Genomic DNA, 21,074 nt, shown 5'->3' with positions numbered 1-21,074 from the left:
AATAATTAACTAGCTGATATTTCTGTTCACTGACTTTTTTTTTTTTTTGTCGTAAAATTTAAAACAGTAAGAAAATAAGCAATCAATAACAAAGAATGCACAAATTGCAACTAACACGATACGTGCAAGTGAGATATGGAGTATCAACTTTACAAAGCTCAAAAAATAGGATATGAAGAGAAGATTCTGAAAATTTATTTATGTTTTTATATGATTGAAGATTTCAGTGAAGGGGAAACCACATTTCACCATAATAACGTAAAATTCCACAGAATTCCAGCTATCGGTATCATCATAAATGCAATAAGATCGAATTTACTACTCGGTTTATAATTACATTGCACTAACAGAAAAGCCCAATAAACTGGAAAGTGCAAATTATTTTTATTATTTTATGGTAGTGACCTCCAGAAATCTGCTTTATAAAAATATCACGAGAGTGTTCAAAATTGATTCTTATAATCGAACATAGCAACAGCTTCGTACATAACTGCGAGTTATATGTAAGTCATTTTGAAGTAAGTAGAGGAGTGCACGTACATAAAGTTAGTTCTAAGAGTGAAGTGGCTAACTACCAGTCAGTCTGACTTCAATGTTTAGTAAAATGATGGAAGCAATTATCAAGAGTGCATTACAGGCTCATTTAGACAGAAATGGAATTCCAAAGGAAAGATATCATGCTTTTTTTAATGGAAAAATCATTAAACCAACCTGGTTAGCTAACCTAGTTTTGCAGAATCACTCATGAGCTGGATGAAGGAAATAATTTCAACGTTGCTAGAACATGGAATCAAAGGGAAAATTTTTTCCCCCTCTCCCCAGGAAAGCCCCTGCAAAGTACAATGGAACTTCACTAACAAAGGGTTTTGAGATAATTAACTAATTAAGACTACACTATTATATCGCGTAGTAGATTTAAGTAATTATTATTGAAATGCTATACTTAAGTGTTTAGCACCTCAATGCTAAACACTTAAACAATTCTGGCTATGTTTCAGGAACTCTCTTTCCCATCCTTCAGGCCTGTTTCACTGCTTACTGTCCAATTAATTAAAAATTTTTGATTTTTCAAATTGGTCAGTTGGCATCTTGCAGTGCTTTCATTTACTCTGCAAAAACAAAAATTTCACGTTAAAGACCACTCTAGTAAATCTCTTTGTATAGTCAGAAAAGGAATAGAGGCATAGTGACCTATACATTTACTGGATATAACAGATATTATTAGTACTAGTATGAGGAGGTTTATAGGAGGGAAGGGGAAAAAAAGTTGACATCAGTTGTTTGTTTATATCAAGAAGAAATTTCAAAAATATTCTACAAATCCATATCATACTTACTGGATCTGCAATTATATCCATTGCAGGAAGAAAGACAGATCCTGTGAGAATTTCCCTCACTAGACTGCAGGCACTTCTAAAACAATTAACAAAATTAAACTGCTTATGTCACTGATCAATTCAGCTTGATAACCTTAAAATAATTTTTGAATAATATATGAAATTAAAAACCAAATTAAATTTATTCTTAAAATACTTCAGCATGGAAGGCCATATAAAATTAATTTCAAAGCTGCTGACGCTTCGCTTTCAATAATTTCTATCAGAAAAAGCAGATAGAAAAAATTTTCTATCAGAAAATTTTTTTTATAAATCCAGATTTTGGCCTTGATAAAAATTTCAATGACAACATACACATTTTATATTCAGATACAGTTATATAATTGTTAACAAAGAGTTTTTCAAATATTAGCACATCCAGGATCTCTCTATCAATTTCTTCTCCTAGACTGTCGCCAACTGATTAACAAACGTGATGATTATAACTGATTAACTTGATATAATCCAAACTATTACATTAGGGTCAACCAGAAATTCATATAACCATGTGTATTGTGTCTGAAAATTGCATGTATTCTCTGGTTGATTTACCTGTTTTACTGGATGAAAAACCCCAGTTTCTGGGGGGGGGGGAACCTTGCTATCTACACCTGAGACCAACTTAACTGAGCTACAGAGTGAAAAAAGCCCATAAAAGTTCCTCGCTTCATCGACGGGATTCAAACCTGGGCCTTTTCCACCCAGTGTCGGGAGGACAGTGACGATACCACTATACTACCCATGCACTCTAAACTTGGTATAATAAAGAAAATAGAGGGCATAAGCAGTAAAATTGCATTCTTAATCTCTCTATTTCTTATTTAGCCTCATTATTTCTGCATTAAATATATTAAACATAAAACTTTCTAGATAACAGAAAAATCGAAATAACAGCACCTTGAATCCCCGAAGGTGCTGTTATTCTCAAACTCAACTGTAGTAGGACGTGGTTTACATTACCAGCTAAATAAAGCTACTGCCACAGAACATTTAGGCATAACTTTAGACTTCACACAAGATGTAAAGAAAGGAAATATGGTGCCACAGAACTACAGCAAAAGTGGCAGATAATTTTGGAAAAAAGCACTAAAGGGTAAGTCACTAGAAAATTCAACTAAGGTAAAGAAAGCCTGCACGAGAAGCATGCAAAAGTTCGATGAAATTTACCGGTAGAAGTACTTTGCCGTAACGGCATTTGTATTGTTGCTCGCTCAGTAAACAGATGGTGGGTGTTATTGCTCTGAAGTAGAAATTGAATCCCACGGGAGCTTGAAACACTCCCAAAGTTGGGGGGGCCTGACTTTTTTTCTTTAGAATCACTAATTGAATTAACTAATTGAATCACGAACAGAGTGATATTAGAAGTTCTGGCGTCGTAAAAAATGTTTGTAGCATAGTTTCACCAGTAAACTTTTTCGAAGTTTGCCATGCTTCTTGTGTGGGCTTCCTTTGCCTTTTTTTCTCTTAATAAACAATTTATCCACTAGTCCACCAGTGATTCTAAAGAAAAAAGGTCCGGTTACCCCCTCCACTTTGGGAGGGTTTCAATCTCACATGGGATTCAATTTCTACTCCTGACCGATAACACCTACTGTATATGTTTACTGAGCGAGCAACAATACAAATGCCATTACGGCAAAGTACTTTTACCGGTAAATTTCATCGAACTTTTGATTTGCTTCTCGTGCAAGCTTTCTTTACCTTTGCCGAAAATTCTTGCCCGGATTGATATTTAACTATTCTAAACCTCCACCCTGGTATTCCCCTAGCTTGTACATACCTTCTTTATGACTGTTCATGGTTCCTTTAAAGCAAAAACCAACAGCCTGGGATTAACCAATGATTCCCTCTGCAGTTGCAGAGGGAACTAAGACTGGGCACATCTACTTTATGATTGGAAATGCTATGATAACCACTGGAGCATATTTATCACAAAGATTGGTCTGTTCCTCAGACACTCTGAACATCTCCTCATCAATGAAGAGGAATACTATAAAGCCATTGTACAGTACTCACTAGCAGTGTTTGAATATAGAAGAGCCAAGCAGAGGCAAGCTCTAAAGAACACCTATGTAAATACAAGCTAATTAGCCAAAAACAGTTTACAGCTGCAAAATATAATAACCACCTTCCTGATTCATAATGTCAAGCCAATCTCACCCTAACAATACTAATCCACAACTGTGACCTACTTACCTGGATCTGACTAACTCAGCAATTCCCAATTTAATTTGGCTACTTTTCATAATCTCTAAAAAAATTATGTAACCCCAATAGTACTCTTACAAAATATATGAAACTAGAAAATAAACCAGAATAAGTATGGATAAAAGTAACAATAATAACCTTAATAAAATCATAAGATCAACTTTATTACTAATTTTAAAAAATCACTTTTAATAAAAGCAATAAAAATTTTAACATTTTTCAATGAGATTGGAACTGGGAAACAATGTCTCAGTTCGAATTTGTATGATTGTATTTAGTAGTAATAAAAAGGTAGAGAGGATATGCTGTAAGAAGTAATGAAATTTTTGGATACAGGTGTATGAGAGGAGCTGGGCAAGAATATACCCAGCTCCTTGACATAACATGACCTCAACAATGCCCCCTCCCCCCTACACACTACTCTGACTCCCTCCAGTTAATATCTGGCAGAGCAGAGGCAGGGAGATTATACACTAGCTGATCCGGAAGCCCCCTAGAGAGTTACCAACAGGTTCCATCTGGTGGACTGTCTAGCAGCCAGCCTGTGAACACCATTTTAGAGCTGTACTCTCAGACTGTAAGGAAGATTGGATCTTGCCGTGGTGTCCATCATAACCTCAAAAGATGTTAATCATACTGCAAGATAGAAAATATGGGGGGGGGAGGGAATTGCTTGAGCACTGCTCTCGAGACTGAAACTAAACATGGGTTCCACCACTTCAAGCCTCTACTAAGCAAAGTGTTGGTATTCCACTGGTTGATGAGAGTCATATACAACCTAGTATCACCCCCTAACACAGAGGAGTGGCATTCCTCCGTGCGGTGTGCATGCCACACTTGACCTCTGGTTACATTGACTTGCAGCTGGGTAGTCACTTCCAGTATGGTAGGTGCTATATTTTAGGACTTGCACATTATTATTATTAGCATTAGCATTAGTAGAGGCATATGATGCAAGAAAGCAAGCTTCATCATCATCATCATCAGCCATTTTCAATCCACTGCAGGATGAAGGCCTCTCCAGCAAGCTTATTCAGCATCAGCCAAAAAAAAAAAAAAAAAACACACCACTCCCATTTCACCCCTCCGTTCGTCGAAATACCTGTCCACTTGAGCCTTAAATTTGTTTAGGCTATCAACTTCAACAATAAGTGATGGAAGTCGGTTCCACCAACCAAACACCTGCTGGCCAAAGGCAAATTTCCGCACATCTATCCGACATCCGTCCTTCTTCAATTTGAATTTATGCCCTCTGAGCTGATTATTCTGAGCAAGATGAAGAATCCCATTGGCATTGAGCATGCTCAAACCATTCAAAGCCTTATACACCTCTATCAGATCACCTCGCCGGTGCCTAGTCTCCAGACTCTGTAATTTGCAAAACCTAAGCCTTTCTTCGTAAGAGCAACCCTTTGTTCCATTCACTAATCTTGTTGCCCTTCTCTGTACCCATTCCAGCAGCTCTACATTCTTCTTGAAATGAGGCCTCCAGACCTGTATACAGTACTCAAGATGTGGCCTAACCATTGCCTTATACAAGGGAATAATCACCTCCTTATCCCTGCTAGAAAAATTCCTGTATATCATTGACAAGACACCATGAGCTACTCTTGCAGCTCGTCTGCACTGCTCAGAGAACTTTATATCTGCCTGCACAATTACCCCCAGGTCCTTTTCATTCTCCACCACTGTCAGTGTAGTACCGCAGAGTTGATACGTTGCTCTGGGGTTACTGTTTCCCATATGTAGTACTTTACATTTGTCAATGTTAAACTTCATTTGCCACCTCTCAGCTCATCTGTTCAACCTTTCCAGATCCTGTTGCAGCAGTATAGCATCAGTGGTGTCCTTAACAACCCTGCCAACCTTTGTATCATCTGCAAACTTGGACATTAAACTTGAAATCCCATCAACAATATCATTCATAAACACCGAAAACAACAACGGACCCAACACTGAACCCTCAGGAACTCCACTAATAACATTAGTCCACGTTGAGTAGTGTCCATTGATTACCACTCTCTGTCTTCTGCCACTCAACCATCCCCTTATCCATAGCAGCAATTTGCCTCCAATGCCACACTGCTCCAATTTGTGCAGCAGTCTTCCATGTGCAACCGTATCAAAAGCCTTTCTAAGATCCAAATATATAATATCAAAGTTATTCCCTGCATCCAGTTCTTTTGTGACTACATCATAGTATCCAATCAAATTGGTCAGGCAAGACCTGCCCTTAACAAAACCATGCTGCGTCTGAGCTATAACTGAATTCTTGTCTAGATGATCCTGCAGTGCTTCTTTAACCAGTGCCTCCATTAATTTACCTGGAACAGAAGTTAAACTAACAGGTCTATAATTACTTGTGTCAGCCTTTGATCCTGCTTTGTGAATTGGGGTTACATTTGCACATCTCCAGTCTATGGGTACCTCCCCTGAGTCCAAAGAAGCTCTCATAATTATGGCTAGGGGTTTGCTTACTTCCTTTGCTGCCTCCTTTAATATAACTGGATAGATCCCATCCACCCCAGGTGCCTTTTTTATGTTTATCCTCAACAATCTCTCCTCCACTTTCCTCTCAGTTATTACAAAATCATCCAGCTCACTGCCAATGTTTACTTTACCTACATCATTCTCCTTCCTGAATAACTGCTCATGCGTGAATGTAGATGCAAAATACTCGTTTAGATTGTTAGCCACCTGAGCAGGATCCTCAACTGTTGAACCATCAATATCCAGTGGACCAATCTGATTCATCCCTTTCCTTCTTGAGTTTAAATAGGTAAAGAACTCTTTTCTGTTTTTCTTTGCATCCTTTGCCAAGGATTTTTCGTAGTCTGCCTTTGCCTGCCTAATCTCCTTTGTGACTTGGTTACAGACCAACTTACATCTATCATAGGCTTCCATGTCACCCATTAATTTGTATGTATCCCATGCATTTTTCTTCTCTGCCACATGTCTCATTAGTTCATCTGACAACCATTTAGGCCTAAACCTTGAACAATATTTCTTAGTTGGTATGTAAAGCCTGGTAGCCTCCAAGATTAGTTCCTTGAATGCTTCCCATTTTGAGTTTGCTGTTGCTAACATCATCAGTTGGTTCCACTGTATAGAATTTAAATACAGTCTCAGACCATCATAGTCGCCTTTACGAAAAAAAAAACCTTTCCTTTACCTCTGATGGTAGTTACTTCCTTGAGTAAATCACACTTCAACACACTGTGATCACTGCCACCTAGTGGTTCATTTATCTGCAGATTCTTAATGCATGAAGAATCACTACTGATAATCAAATCAAGAGTATTACTCCCTCTAGTTGCCTCCCGAACATGCTGATGTAGAAAACAATCATCCAATAAATCCTCAAAAGCCTTGCTAGTGTGAGAGTGACCAACCCACAAATTCCAGTCAATATCTGGAAAATTAAAATCCCCCATTATAAAACTCTCTGATTTACTGGCCCACTCTATTTCCCTGTACAATATCTTCTTATACTCATCAGAGTCATTAGGCTTATAGCACACTCCTACTCTCAATTTTGATTTCCCTATGCTTATGTCACACCAAACTGACTTGACACTGCCCTGTCCATCGATGTCGACTGGCTTCACTTCCTTGGACTTTAGGTGTTTCTTTACTAATAGCATAACCCCTCCTCCCCTCCTGTCCTGTCTATCCTTTCTATACACATTGTATTCCCCAAACTCCAGTTCCGCATTCCTTATATCTGTGTGACACCACGTCTCTGATATCCCAACAATATCTGCCTTTGATGTTTTGAGCAATACCACAAATTCATCAAATTTATTTACCAAACTCCTAGCATTGGTGTACACGCAGGTATACATGCACCTGTTTCTATTCTTGGCTACCCTAACACAACCCATGTGTTCACTTGTACCGCAATGACTCCCAGCAGTCTCTGAAATATCCTGCATCTTGTTTTTCAGGCTTCTGCTCATTTCAATAGAAGCAGTGCAAGAATCACTTCCACCTCTACCAGTGGCTACTGTTAATCTATTAGTCCTTGTATCCCCCCCCAACTAGCAGTTTTCCGACCCACCTAACTCTGCCTCGACAGCAGCAGCAAAAATTCTTGCACCTTTCTATTTAAGTGTATCCCATCCCTGTAGAAGCAGTCTCTCCTGTTAACAAATACAGTACAGGCTGAAAAAAAATTCTACCCCTTGAGCCTTGCACAATCCCTCCAGGGCCGAATTGATCGACAAGGCTCTCATTATATACTCCCTCCTATCGTGTCTGGGCAGAATTGCAGACACTTTCAAATTCAACCCTAATTCACGGCTTTTTTTCAACAGTGTCCTGTACTTGCTAAGTAATTCCGCCGGTCTCCTACTCTTAATATCATTAGTGCCAACGTGTACAACTATATCACCTTTTGTGCCCTTAAAAGATGATATCCGCTCTACAACGTCATTAACCTTTGCCCCTGGCAGACATACCCTGGTCCTATTCCACCTATCCTTTTTGCAAAGCATGTTCCCCGCTTCCCTGATAGTCACCAACAACTACTAGTTCCTGTGGGACCAGCGCATTCTGCCTAGGGGGCTGCTTCTGTGTTGCCTGATGACCAAGTGCAAGCTCTGGCGTTGATGTGGGCGGCTGAGAGCTTGATGGGCCCCTCAATTTATTTCCTTCGAGGGCATCCACCCTGTCCTTCAAGCTCTCATAAAGGCCCATAACAACGCTGAGTTGTCGACTGATTTCCTTGCACTCCTTACATCGTGCACACACAAAGACATCCCCCTTGGCAGTATCATGTCCCGTACCCGACTGCCCCGCAAACATCAAGCAAACAGTGCATTTTAAAAGACTGTGATTCAGAGGGCAACTGCCCCCCTCAGTTCTCCCCTGAACCACAGCACTCCCATTAGCTTGAGCCTTTTGCTTTGCTGCTCTGGTCTGAATCTTGATTCCGATTTAATTCAATAAAATTTCAAAACAAAATTAAATCCTTAAGTTATATCCCAAAACAGTTATAACGCTAAATTTATTTTTTCGGTATCTAGTGTTTTCTACGAGTTCCCTTTATATAACTTCCGTATCACGTGTACCACTATAGTTATGTATTAATTATTTGTTACGATTAAGTCGTTATACAAAGGGTACTAGGAAAGTTTTGCAATACAGCTTTGTTTATTTAATTTTTTCAAAGTAATTTCCTCTACATTCAATACACCTCTCCATCCTCCGAAACCAATCCTTAAACCAGTTCTGCCAAGTTTCACTAGGGAGTAAAGCACACTCGTTGTCCCAAGCCCGTAGAAGGTCCTCATCACTGGAAAACCGCCTCCCTTTTAGCTTCATTTTCACATGCGGGAACAGTGCAAAGTCGCAGGGAGCAAGGTCTGGACTGTAGGGAGGGTGCTCGAGAAGTTTCAGTCCTGTCGTGGTCAAATATTCGGTGCAGGCTTTGGCGCGGTGAGCTGGAGCATTTTCGTGATGGTGGTACCAGGTGTCCATTCTTGACTTTGGCCGCAGGTTCTTCATAGATCCAATGACTTTAGGCAGGCATTGTTCAGTATACCACTTAGCTGTGACTGTCTTCTGTGTGTCCAAAACGACACGTTCCACAATTCCACTCGATTTGAAAAATACAGCTATCATTTTCTTCTTTACAGATCGGGATTTTCTGACAATTACGGGTGTCTCGTCATCATCAAAGACCCAAACTTTGTTTTGAGCCTTGGTCGGCAGATCGTAATAGTACAGCCAAGTCTCGTCACCTGTCACAATGTTGTTCCCATACCGAGATTGTCCCTTATCAAACTTTTCTAACATCTCCCGGCACCAAGTCACACGTCGTGTCATCTGCTCTTCAGTCAGTTGATGCGGCACCCAGAGAGAACAAAGTTTCTTCACGTGCAAATGATCTTGCAGAATCGAACGAATTGCTGGTGCATTTAGGCCCAAAGTATCCTCTATCTGTTGGTAGGTCACTCACCTGTTTTCGTCAAGCATTTTCCTCACAGCAGTAACGTTTTCCTCCGTAACTGACGTTCGTGGCCTTCTCGGCCTCTCAGAATCCTCCAGAGTGAAATTTCCCCTTTGGAATTCTCTATACCACCTGAATATTGTTGTACGATGTGGACAATCATCATCATCTAGTGCAAGAGTCATTTCTTCTAAGCACTGGTCTATGGTTAAACCACGCACGAAATTATACCGCAAAACTGTCCTTATCTCATTTCGTGACCACGATGCCATCGCAAGCACTTTACACTCTCACTACTAATGAATAACTGAGCCCATCGACTTGGCGTGGTGGCTACTATGCACGTATGAACATGTCTCAACATGCAGCAACAAGCAGCTTCCTGTGATTCATTGTTGTGTCATATTGCAAAACTTTCCTAGTACCCTTTGTATGTATATGTATGTATGTATGTATAAGTATGTATGTATGTATATATATATATATATATATATATATGTATATATATATATATATATAGAGTTAAAAGTACAATTTAATTGACAATAAAGTTTATCAAGATTAATAGATTTACTGATTAATTGACAATACAGTAAATCCTCGCTATTCGCGGGGGTTACGTTCCTGAGAAATGTCGCGAATACCGAAAACGCGAATACTGAGTTATGGCTCCCATAGTAATAAAGGGGTTCCGTTCCAAAGTATGAAATATATAAGAAAAACTAGGCTAAAATTTTGTCTATGTATGTATTATATGTACCTTCATAATATGACTGTACATGACAGTACATAGTGAAATGCAAGCATATGGCATCGAAATGAAAATAAGAAACAATTTAATATTTAATGTAATATTTATTAGAAATTTCAAACAAATCTTTCAAATCAGCGCCTTTGTTAGCAAAAAAAAAAACATCCCGCCAGTGCTATCACCAGTTTCGCTAAAGTGTTGATAAAGAAGTTTTGCCTTTTCACGAATGATGAGTGAACTTAACGGAATTTTATTTTGAGTTCGGTCTTCTATCCACAGATTTAAAGCTTTTCCATTTTTTTAAATTTAACATCACGAGTTACAGAGCAAATTTTTGAAGCAATTAGCGCGGTTTCACGGACACTACGGCAGATTTTTTCTTCCGATTTCTTGATTGATCGTACTGTTGACTCATTGATTTTATAATGTTTTGCCACTGAGGAGACACTTTCACCTTTAGAAATTTCGTCTAATAACTCAATTTTATTCGCTAGTGTCATCACCTTCTTTGATATTTTCACATTTCTCTTTTTATTCGTAACCATATTTTTGTAGGGGTTAGAAAGAACTAGACCACAATAAAGTCACTTTCTTCCGTTAACGCACTCGAAAAAGTCTATTTTACACTGCAAAACGGTAGAGTTATCATTTTTGTAAGCATATCAATTTATAAATTGATAAATTTATTCAATTTATAAACATATAAATTAAAATCAAACGACGAAACCTTCCATGACTAACACATACTGAACAAGGATTAGCGAGAAACATCCACGCTCGCGATTTTTTCACCCCTCTCCCCCCACCCACTGAGTGCTGTTTTGACCGGGAAAGATAATTTTAGCCACGCCCATGTTTTTATGGCAGAAAATATTCACGGCGTTTTAAAATTCACATTTTTTTAGGTTTCATTTTATATTAAACCGGCGATCGCGAATACGCGAAACCGCGAATACAGATACCGCGAATAGCGGGGGTTTACTGTATTATATTATGCACTATACTACACTAAGGTTATGCTATCATGTAAAAATGGCGGGAATTCATGAACGGTACTTCTACGGACTCGTAATGCAAGTATTGATTAGCTTCCAAATCTCGCTATCTCAATTTAGAATAAACTAAGGATCCTGACTAGGTCTATAATCTACTTATAGAAGATAATTTAATATAACAATTGGTTAATAAATCGACTAAATTTGGTTAAAAAAAAAAAAGACCTCTCGTTCAATTTGTAACACGTGGATTTGATACCGTTACCGATACTAAGTAATACCTACAAAATCTCTGTCTAAGTTAAACTTTAAACTAAGTATCGTAACTAGGAATATAAAGCTACTCTAGAAATAAGTTAATATGACAATTTAAGCTAATAAATCAGAAAATAAATCAGGAAAAACTTCTCTGTTCCAAGAGCGTCAAAGAGCTTCGCCCGCACAGTAATTATTATTATTATTATTGTTAGCCGTATGGTGCAAAGAAGCCCTTGCACCAGCCAAACATTTTTTTTTAACCCTGGGGGAGGAAGAGAGAGAACAATAGTCAGAAGTAGAAGGGAATCACAAAGAAAGAGAAGAATGATGATATCCCGCTCAGGACCACTTGGATGTGCCAAGACCATGCTCACCAGATGTGAGCCCCTGGGGATATGGGAGTTATATCCAGGGTTACAAAAAAGTTCCACCATCGTCAAGGTGCAAGCAGGGGATTTGGCTGTCACACACCAACTGGACTTTGCTGGAATCAGTTCCACTTGACTTCAGTGTCACCTGAATATCAGTTCCATCATCTCAGTTTTAACCTCCCAGGTAGCAAGTCCAGCTTGGCATAACCAAAAGAATGTCTATGACAGACTCAAGGACCCCAATGACTGTGGTATTAATTTGCAAACACTCACACAAAAGCAAGTCTTCAATAGCCTTATCAAAATCTTAATATACAAATATAAACAAAACTGCAAGACCTGCAACATCAGTGAACTGGTCTAATTGCATTGAGTTTGCATCACATAGATGCAGCTAAGAAATAAGCTGTTCCAATGTGATCAACAAGATCATGAATACGTCACAAAACATTGTTGTTGGAAAGCTTCGCAACTTCAACTTTTTTTACATGACTTCTCACTTAAAACACACACACACTGCAATGTCTTATGCTCATGGTTTTATAAGCGATTCCCCAATTGTGTGTGCTTCTCCAGCGAGTGCTGTGCAATACCTCGTAAGAAGCCTCTGTTGGTTTTTCAATGTTTGTTTAAATATATTTTGTTATGAAAAGTTTAGCTTTGTCATGTAATTCAACTTTCTGTTGAAAAGAAGCAATGCTTTATCTTTATATTCTGAGTGATATTAATGGAAATGTCATCATAATTTAGCAGGTGCTAAAGAACTATCAGATAATATTTTGTTGCAAAGGTGTTGAGTACATCTTCATCTCAGACATTTGTGAACCCAAATGAAAAATAGCTCACATCACATTTGCATAAATTAGTAAGAGAAGAAAATTTAATGGAACTGGGCATTTTTTGCTTTTTCTTGGACATGTCAACTTTTTTCCATAAATCTGGATATAGAAGACTAATTATTCACAACTGTCTCCTTGATTTACCTCTGTATCTTCCTTGCTGGTTTTTGTAAGCACAGAACTTTTTGAAGTACTAATTTTTTTCTTTAAAGTTCCTTCCTTTAACCAATGATCCATGGGGTATTCAGATGTCAATAATTTAAATTTTACATGTAACTGTTGGAACATTTTAGCAAAAGTGAATACAGCTAGGTCTCACATAACGAGAGTTCGATTAATGCGAATTTCAGTTAACGCTATTTGAAAAATTATACCACTTTTCACTTTACACGATGCAAATTTCCAGTTAACGCGATCTTTTTTTTTTTTTTTTATGCAATAGTTGAAAAAGATTTGAATCGCACGTTAAGCTTACCACGAGTCGTACGGTCAATAAACAAATGTTTGCCTGCTGCCCACCTCGGTGTGTTCCATCAACCATCGGAAGAAGACGTGTTACTTTTTTGTCTCCTGCTAATAAAGTCAATGCACACTTGCATAAAAATTGGAAATTTTAAATGAGCCAGATGAAAATGTTACCGCAAAGGAGATAACGGTAAAAGAATTACATGAAATCTTTCGTATCGCATAGAACCTCAAACAAAAGGTTTGAGATTCTCTGTGATATTTATTTCGCCAGGGCCCAGAGAAGATTGTTGTCGGCTATCGGAAATTGACTGCTGAATAGAGAAAGTCAACATTGTTCAAATATTTCCGCAACAGTCATTTCTTCATTGTGTATTTTATGTCAGAGGTTCCCAAACTTTCTCGGTTCATGGCGCCCTTGGTATCTCAGTAATGTTTTCAAGGCGCACCCAGACCAAAAGAAATACCTAACAGTTCCGTTTAGTAGTTAGGTCCAAACAACTTAATAAGAAATGCTGAAACTGTGAACTACCTCAAGCTAGTAGTTCGCGCAGTGTCCGACAGATGTCGAGTATCGCTGTTTCCCTCAAAAATTTAAAATATTCCGTGGTGCGCAGTTTGGGAACCACTGTTTTATGCAATAAACATTTAATTCCATAATTATTTTCATTATCTTTTACATTGTATACAGTTAAAAAGTTAATTAAAAGGTATTTTTAAAATTCTTTATGGACATTCCAGAAGGTCAAAGAACAATTATAATTTTTCCTATTGATTATTATATTGGATTAATGAGTTTCCGTTTTGCGCAATGCTCTCATGGGACGAATTAATCGCGTTAATCAAGGCCAGCCTGTACTAACTACAGAGATTGACAAAAGGGTTGAACACGTGCAACGAGCTTAGATGACTGCAAGAACACATACACCATATCAATTTACTGCTAACTGCACTTTGCATGCCACCATGTTGGGATATCAGAGATGTGGTGTCACACAGATATAAGCAGTGCAGAATTGGAATTTGGGCAGTAAAATGTGTACAGAAAGGACAGACAGGATAGGAAGGTAGAAGGAGTTATGCTGTTAGTTCAGAAACACAAAATCTAAGGAAGTGCATCCAGATTACATAGATGGGCAGTGCAATATTCAGTCAGTTTGGTGTGATATAAGCACTGGCAAAGCAAAAATTAGAGTAGGAGTGTGTTATAGGCCTGACTCTAATGAGTACAATGAGCAATTGTACAGAGAAATAGAGTGGGCCAGTAAATCAGAAAGTCTTATAATCGGGGATTTTAACTTCCCAGATATTGACTGGAACTTTTATATTGGTCACTAATACACTAGCAAGGCTTTTGTGGATTCATTGGATGATTGTTTTATGCAGCAGCATGTTTGAGAGGCAGCCAGAGAGAGTAATACTCTTCATCTGGTTATCAGCAGTGATTATTCATGCATTAAGAATTTGCAGATAAAGGAATCACTAGGTGGCAGTGATCACAGTGTACTGATGTGGGATTTACTTAAAGATATAACTACCATCAGGGGTAAAGGAAAGGGTTTTTGCTTTCGTAAAGGTTACTACAGTGGTCTCAGACAGTTTTTAAATTCTATACAGTGGGACCAACTGATAATGTTAACAACAGCAATTCTAAATGGGAAGCATTCAAAGAATTGTGGAATCTACTATGCTTTTCATACCAATTAAGAAATACTGTTCAAGGTTTAAGCCTAAATGGAGGTCAGATGAATTAATGACATTCGTGTCAGAGAAGAAAAATATGGGATGCATATAAATTATTAGGTGAAACAGAAGCCTATGTTAGATATAAGCTAGCCTGTAATCAAGTCACAAAGGAGGTTAGGCAAGCGAAGATAAATTACGAGAAATCTTTGACAAAGAATGCGAAGAAAAACAGCAAGGAATTCTTTACTTATATAAACTCTAAAAGGAAGGGGACGAATCAGATTGATCCACTTGATATCAACGGTTAGACTCTTGATGATTCTGCTCGGATAGCTGACAATCCGAATGAGTATTTTACATCTACATTCACACATCAGGAATTCTGTAGGAAGTAGAGGACAGACTCTAAACTCTAACAGGGAGCTTAATGATTTTGCAGTAACTGAGAGTAACGTGCAGGAGTAATTGTTGAAGTAAGAAAGGCACCTGCATTACATGGGATCTATCCAGTTATATTAAAGGAGGTGGCAAACTCTTAGACATAAATATGAGAGCATCCTCGGACTCAGGGGAAGTCCCCACAAATCGGAGATGTGCAAATGTATCCCCAATTCACAATTGGGGATCAAGGGTAACATGAGTAACTAAAGACCTGTTGGTTTAACTTCTGTTCTGGGGAAAATAATGGAGTCACTGGTTAAAGGAGCATTGCAGAATCGCCAAGACCAGACTGCAGTAATAATTCAGACATGGCATGGGTTTGTTAAGGGAAAAGTCTTGTCTGACAAATTTGATTGGATACTATGATGTGGTAACAAAGGAACTGGATGCAAATATTTAGTTTGATATCATATACTAGTATTTCAGGTTAGCTTTTGATACTGTTGGCATGGAAGACTACTGTACAAATTGGAGCAGTATGGTATTATGGGCAAGTTGCTACAATGGATAAGATGGAGGTTGTGTGGGAGAAGACAGAGTGGTAATCAATGGACATTGCTCTTCAGGGACTAATGTTATTGGTGGAGTCCCCAGAAGGTTTTGTATATTTATCAATGATACTGATGAAGGTATATCAGGTTTAATGTAGTAATAGTAGTATTGGCATGTGATGCAAGAAAGCATGTGTATCAGCTTATGCAGCATCAGCCAAAAAAAAAAAAATCACACCATTCCCTCCAAATGCCTGTCCAGTTCCTCCTTAAATTTATTCAAACTATCAACTTCCACAACGACAGATGGAAGTTTGTTCCACCAATTAACCACCCGCTGGCTAAAGGCAAATTTCCGCACATCTATTCTACATCTGTCTTTTCTTAATTTGAATTTATGCCCCCTTACGTTCGTAATCTGAACAAGTGGAAGGATCCCATCAGAATTCAGCGTGCTCAACCCATTCAAGGCCTTATACACCTCAATCAGATCACTGCGCATGTGCCTAGTCTCCAGCCACTGCAATTTGCAGAACTTAAGCCTCTCTTGGCAAGAGGATCTGCCAGGGGCAAAGGTTGATGACGTTGTAGAGCGAATATCATCTTTTAAGGGCACAAAAGGTGATATAGTTGTACACATTGGCACTAATAATATTAAGAGTAGGAGACCGGCAGAATTACTTAACAAATACAGGTCACTGTTGAACAAAAGCCGAGAATTAGGGTTGAATTTGAAAGTGTCTGCAATTCTGCCCAGACATGATAGGAGGGAGTATATGATGAGAGCCTTGTCGATCAATTCGGCCCTGGAAAGATTGTGCAAGGCTCAAGGGGATGAATTTTTTTCAGCCTGGACTGTACTTGTTAACAGGAGAGATTGCTTCTACAGGGATGGGATACACTTAAATAGAAAGGGTGCAAGAATATTTGCTGATGGTATCGAGGCAGTGTTAGGTGGGTTGGAAAACTGCTAGCCTGGGGGGGAGACGAAGACCAATAGATTGACAGTAGCCACTGGCAGAGGTGAAAGAGATTCTTGCACTGCTTCTATTAGAATGAGCAGAAGCCTGAAAAACAAGATGCATGGTATTTCAGAGACTGCTGGGAGCCATTGCGGTACAATTAAACACATGGGTTGTGTTAGGGTAGCTAAGAATAGAAACAGGTGCAGGTATACTTGCATGTACACCAATGCTAGGAGTTTAGTAAATAAATTTGATGAATTTGAGGTATTGCTCAAAACATCAAAGGCAGATATTGTTGGGATATCAGAGACATGGTGTCACACAGATATAAGGGATGCAGAACTGCAATTTGGGGAGTACAACGTCTACAGAAAGGATAGACAGGATAGGAAGGGGGGAGGGGTTATGCTATTAGTTAAGAAACACATAAAAACCAAGGAAGTGAAGCCAGTCGACATCGCCAGACAGTGCAGTGTTGAGTCAGTTTGGTGTGACATAAGCATTGGGAGATCAAAATTGAGAGTAGGAATGTGCTATAGGCCTAATGACTCTGATGAGCATAATAAGGAACTGTACAGGGAAATAGAGTGGGCCAGTAAATCAGAGAGTCTTATAATGGGAGATTTTAATTTCCCAGATATTGACTGGAATTTGGGGGCTGGTTACTCACACACTAGCAGGGCTTTTGTGGATTTATTGGATGATTGTTTTCTACTTCAGCATGTTCGGGAGGCAACTAGAGGGAGTAATACTCTTGATTTGATTATCAGCAGTGATTCTTCATGCATTAAGAATCTGCAGATAAATGAACCACTAGGTGGCAGTGATCACAGTGTGCTGAAGTGGGATTTACTCAAAGAGGTAACTACCATTAGGGGTAAAGGGAAGGGTTATTGCTTCCGTAAAGGCGACTACGATGGACTGAGACAGTATTTAAATTCTATACAGTGGGACCAACTTATGATGTTACCAACAGCAAATTCAAAATGGGAAGCATTCAAAGAACTTATCTTGGAAGCTACTAGGCTTTACATACCAACTAAGAAATATTGTTCAAGGTTTAGGCCAAAATGGATGTCAGATGAACTAATGAGGCATATGGCAGAGAAGAAAAATGCATGGGATACTTACAAAGTAACACATGACACAGAAGCCTATGATAGATACAAGTTGATATGCAACCAAGTTACAAAGGAGGTTAGGCAGGCGAAGGCAGATTACGAGAAATCCTTGGCAAGGGATGCAAAGAAAAACAGCAAAGAGTTCTTTACTTATGTAAACTCTAGAAGGAAGGGGATGAATCAGATTGGTCCACTTGATATTGATGGGTCAACTGTTGATGATCCTGCTCAGGTAGCTAACAAACTAAATGAATATTTTGCATCGACATTCACACATGAGGAGTTATTCAGCAAGGGGAATGCCAGAGGTGTATTCAACTCTAGCAGTAAGCTACAGAATCTTGAAATAACTGGGAGTAAAGTGGAAACTGTTGAAGATAAACACAAGAAAGGCACCCGGGGTGGATGGGATCTATCCAGTTATATTAAAGGAGGCAGCAAAGGAAGTAAGCAAACCCTTAGCCATAATTATGAGAGCTTCCTTGGACTCAGGGGAGGTACCTATAGACTGGAAATGTGCAAATGTGACCCCAATTCACAAAGGAGGATCAAAGGCTGACAAAAGTAATTATAGACCTGTGAGCTTAACTCTGTTCCAGGAAAATTAATGGAGGCACTGGTTAAAGAAGCACTGCAAGATCATTTAGATAAGACTTCAGTTATAGCTCAGACACAGCATGGTTTTGTTAAGGGGAAGTCTTGCCTGACCAATTTAGTGGATACTATGATGCAGTCACAAAAGAACTGGATGCAGGGAATAACTTTGATATTATATACTTGGATTTTAGAAAGGCTTTTGATACTGTTGCACATGGAAGACTGCTACACAAATTGGAGCAGTGTGACATTGGAGGCAAATTGCTGCTATGGATAAAGGGATGGTTGAGGGGGAGAAGACAGAGAGTGGTAATCACAGAGAGTGGATCCCTTCATTCCCCTCACCAATCTTGTTGCCCTTCTCTGTACACGCTCAAGTAAATCTACATCCTTTCTAAAATGAGGCCTCCAGACCTGTACGCAGTACTCAAGGTGTGGCCTGACCATTGCCTTATACAGAGGGATAATCACCTCCTTTTCCCTGCTAGCAAAATTCCTATATATCATTGACAAAACCCCATGACCTGCCCTGGCAGCCTGTCTGCATTGCTTAGAAAACTTCCTATCTGCCTGCACAATTACTCCCAGGTCTTTTTCATTTTCTACCACCTTAAGTGTAATACAACACAGTTGGTACGTTTCTCTAGGGGTTACTTCTACCCATATGCAGTACTTTGCATTTGTCAAGGTTAAACTTCAGTTGCCACTTCTTAGCCCATCTGCCCAAATTATCTAGATCCTGTTGCACACTGCCATTACTGTCATTAACAACCCTGCCAACCTTTGTATCATCTGCAAACTTCGACATTAAGCCTGATATACCTTCATCAATATCATTGATAAATATACAAAACAACAGTGGACCCAACACCAAACCCTGTGGGACTCCACTAATAACATTAGTCCACGAAGAGCAGCACCCATTGATTACACCCTCTGTCTTCTCCCATGTCCAAGTTTGCAGATGATACAAAAGGTTGGCAGGTTTGCTAATAACAGTAATGGCAGTGTGCTACTGCACCAAGATCTAGTAAACTTTGGCAAATGGGCTGAAAAGTGGCAACTGACATTTAACATTGACAAATGCAAATTACTTCTACTCATATGCAGTACTTTGAAATGTACCAATTGTGTGGTACTACACTTAGGGTGGTAGAAAATGAAAGACTTGGAAGTAATTGTGCAGTCAGATATGAAGTTTTCTGAGCAGTGCAGACAGGATCGCAGAGTGTTGTCATGGGTATTGTCAATGATATACAGGAATTTTGCTAGTAGGAAAAGGAGGTGATTATCCCTTTATATAAGGCAATGGTCAAGCCACACCTTGTGTACTGCGTACAGGTCTGGAAGCCTCAATTCAGGAAGGATGTAGAGTTTCTTGAGCAAGTACAGAGAATGGCAACAAGATAGGTGAGGGGAATGAAGGGGCCCTCTTACTGAGAAAGGTTTAAGTTCTGCAAACTAGGCACCTGCAAGGTGATCTGATTGAGGTGTATAAGGCCTTGAATGGGTTAAGCAGGCTCTGTGCTGATGGGATTCTTCCTCCTGCGCAGATTATGAACCTGTGGGGGCAAAAATTCAAATTGAGGAAGGAGAGTAGTAGATTGGTTGTGCAGAAATTTGCCTTTAGCCAGCGGATAGTTGATTGCTGGAACAAATTTTCATCTATCATTGTGGAAGTGGATAGATTAAATAAATTCAAGGAGGAACTGGAAAAATGAACAAAAAGAGGGAATGTATGTATGAAATGGGCTTTTTTTTTTTTTTTTTCTGGCTGACGCGACATAAGCTTGTTTTCTTGCATCACATGTCTCCACTACTACTACAATCAATGTCCCTTGCACTACAGATTTTCATCTATTTTCATCTATCATTGTGGAAGTTGATAGCTTAAATAAATTCAAGGAGGAACTGGAAAAATGGACAAAAAGAGGGAATGTATGTATGAAATGGGCTTTTTTTTCTGGCTGACGCGACATAAGCTTGCTTTCTTGCATCACATGTCTCTACTACTACAATCAATGTCCCTTGCACTGCAGATTGTCCGGTTGTAGCGTACTGACAATACACCTGCAAACAATCCAGCCTAGTATAGAACTGCCAAAAGTTTGTATCTCCACTTATTTAAACAATATTGCATTTATTATTACAAATTACATACATATAATTAATTTGATTACCATCGGAACACGCTGTGATTTCTTAAATTGAAATTATTATAAAAAAAATTCAATTATTTTTGAAAAACATTAGTAGAATTTTTTTAAATCTTGAAATGTTATTCTAATAGGTTTTTTTTTTTTTACCCCTAGTGGAACCTGCACTTTCACTTCCTGCAACTGCAGAACACCATTTGGGAAACAGTGAACTAACCTATTGTGATAACCGTGACTGGGCTAGTCCCACAGCTGAAACTGGCCATGCATAGGCCCCTGGGTGTAGCCACCTATAGGCCTGCTGCATGCCGAACACCAAATTTTGACTAAAAGAAATAATGACACCTTTCCCTACGGGAACAACTTGTTCCCTGGGATATGGTTGATATCCAATCTATCCA

The 21,074-nt window shown here is 38.9% G+C and overlaps 1 protein-coding gene across 5 annotated transcripts in view; it reads right to left on the bottom strand.

The window, feature by feature from the left end:
- LOC150083087 (sorting nexin-14-like) overlaps positions 1-21,074 on the bottom strand; it is an 842,525-nt gene that overhangs the window by 614,623 nt on the left and 206,828 nt on the right. For all 5 annotated transcript variants that reach the window (XM_090377020.1, XM_090377024.1, XM_090377023.1 and 2 more), the window contains one exon: positions 1,338-1,413. In XM_090377020.1, coding sequence (XP_090233146.1) covers positions 1,338-1,413 — 76 coding nt within the window. The remainder of the gene's footprint in view (positions 1-1,337; positions 1,414-21,074) is intronic.

The sequence above is a fragment of the Mastigoproctus giganteus genome, chromosome 7 (assembly GCF_048544385.1).
Source record: "Mastigoproctus giganteus isolate SK-2022 chromosome 7, ASM4854438v1, whole genome shotgun sequence".
NCBI lineage: Eukaryota > Metazoa > Arthropoda > Arachnida > Uropygi > Thelyphonidae > Mastigoproctus > Mastigoproctus giganteus.
Note: the sequence above shows the minus strand (reverse complement) of the source record. Positions and strands in the feature narration are given on the sequence as shown.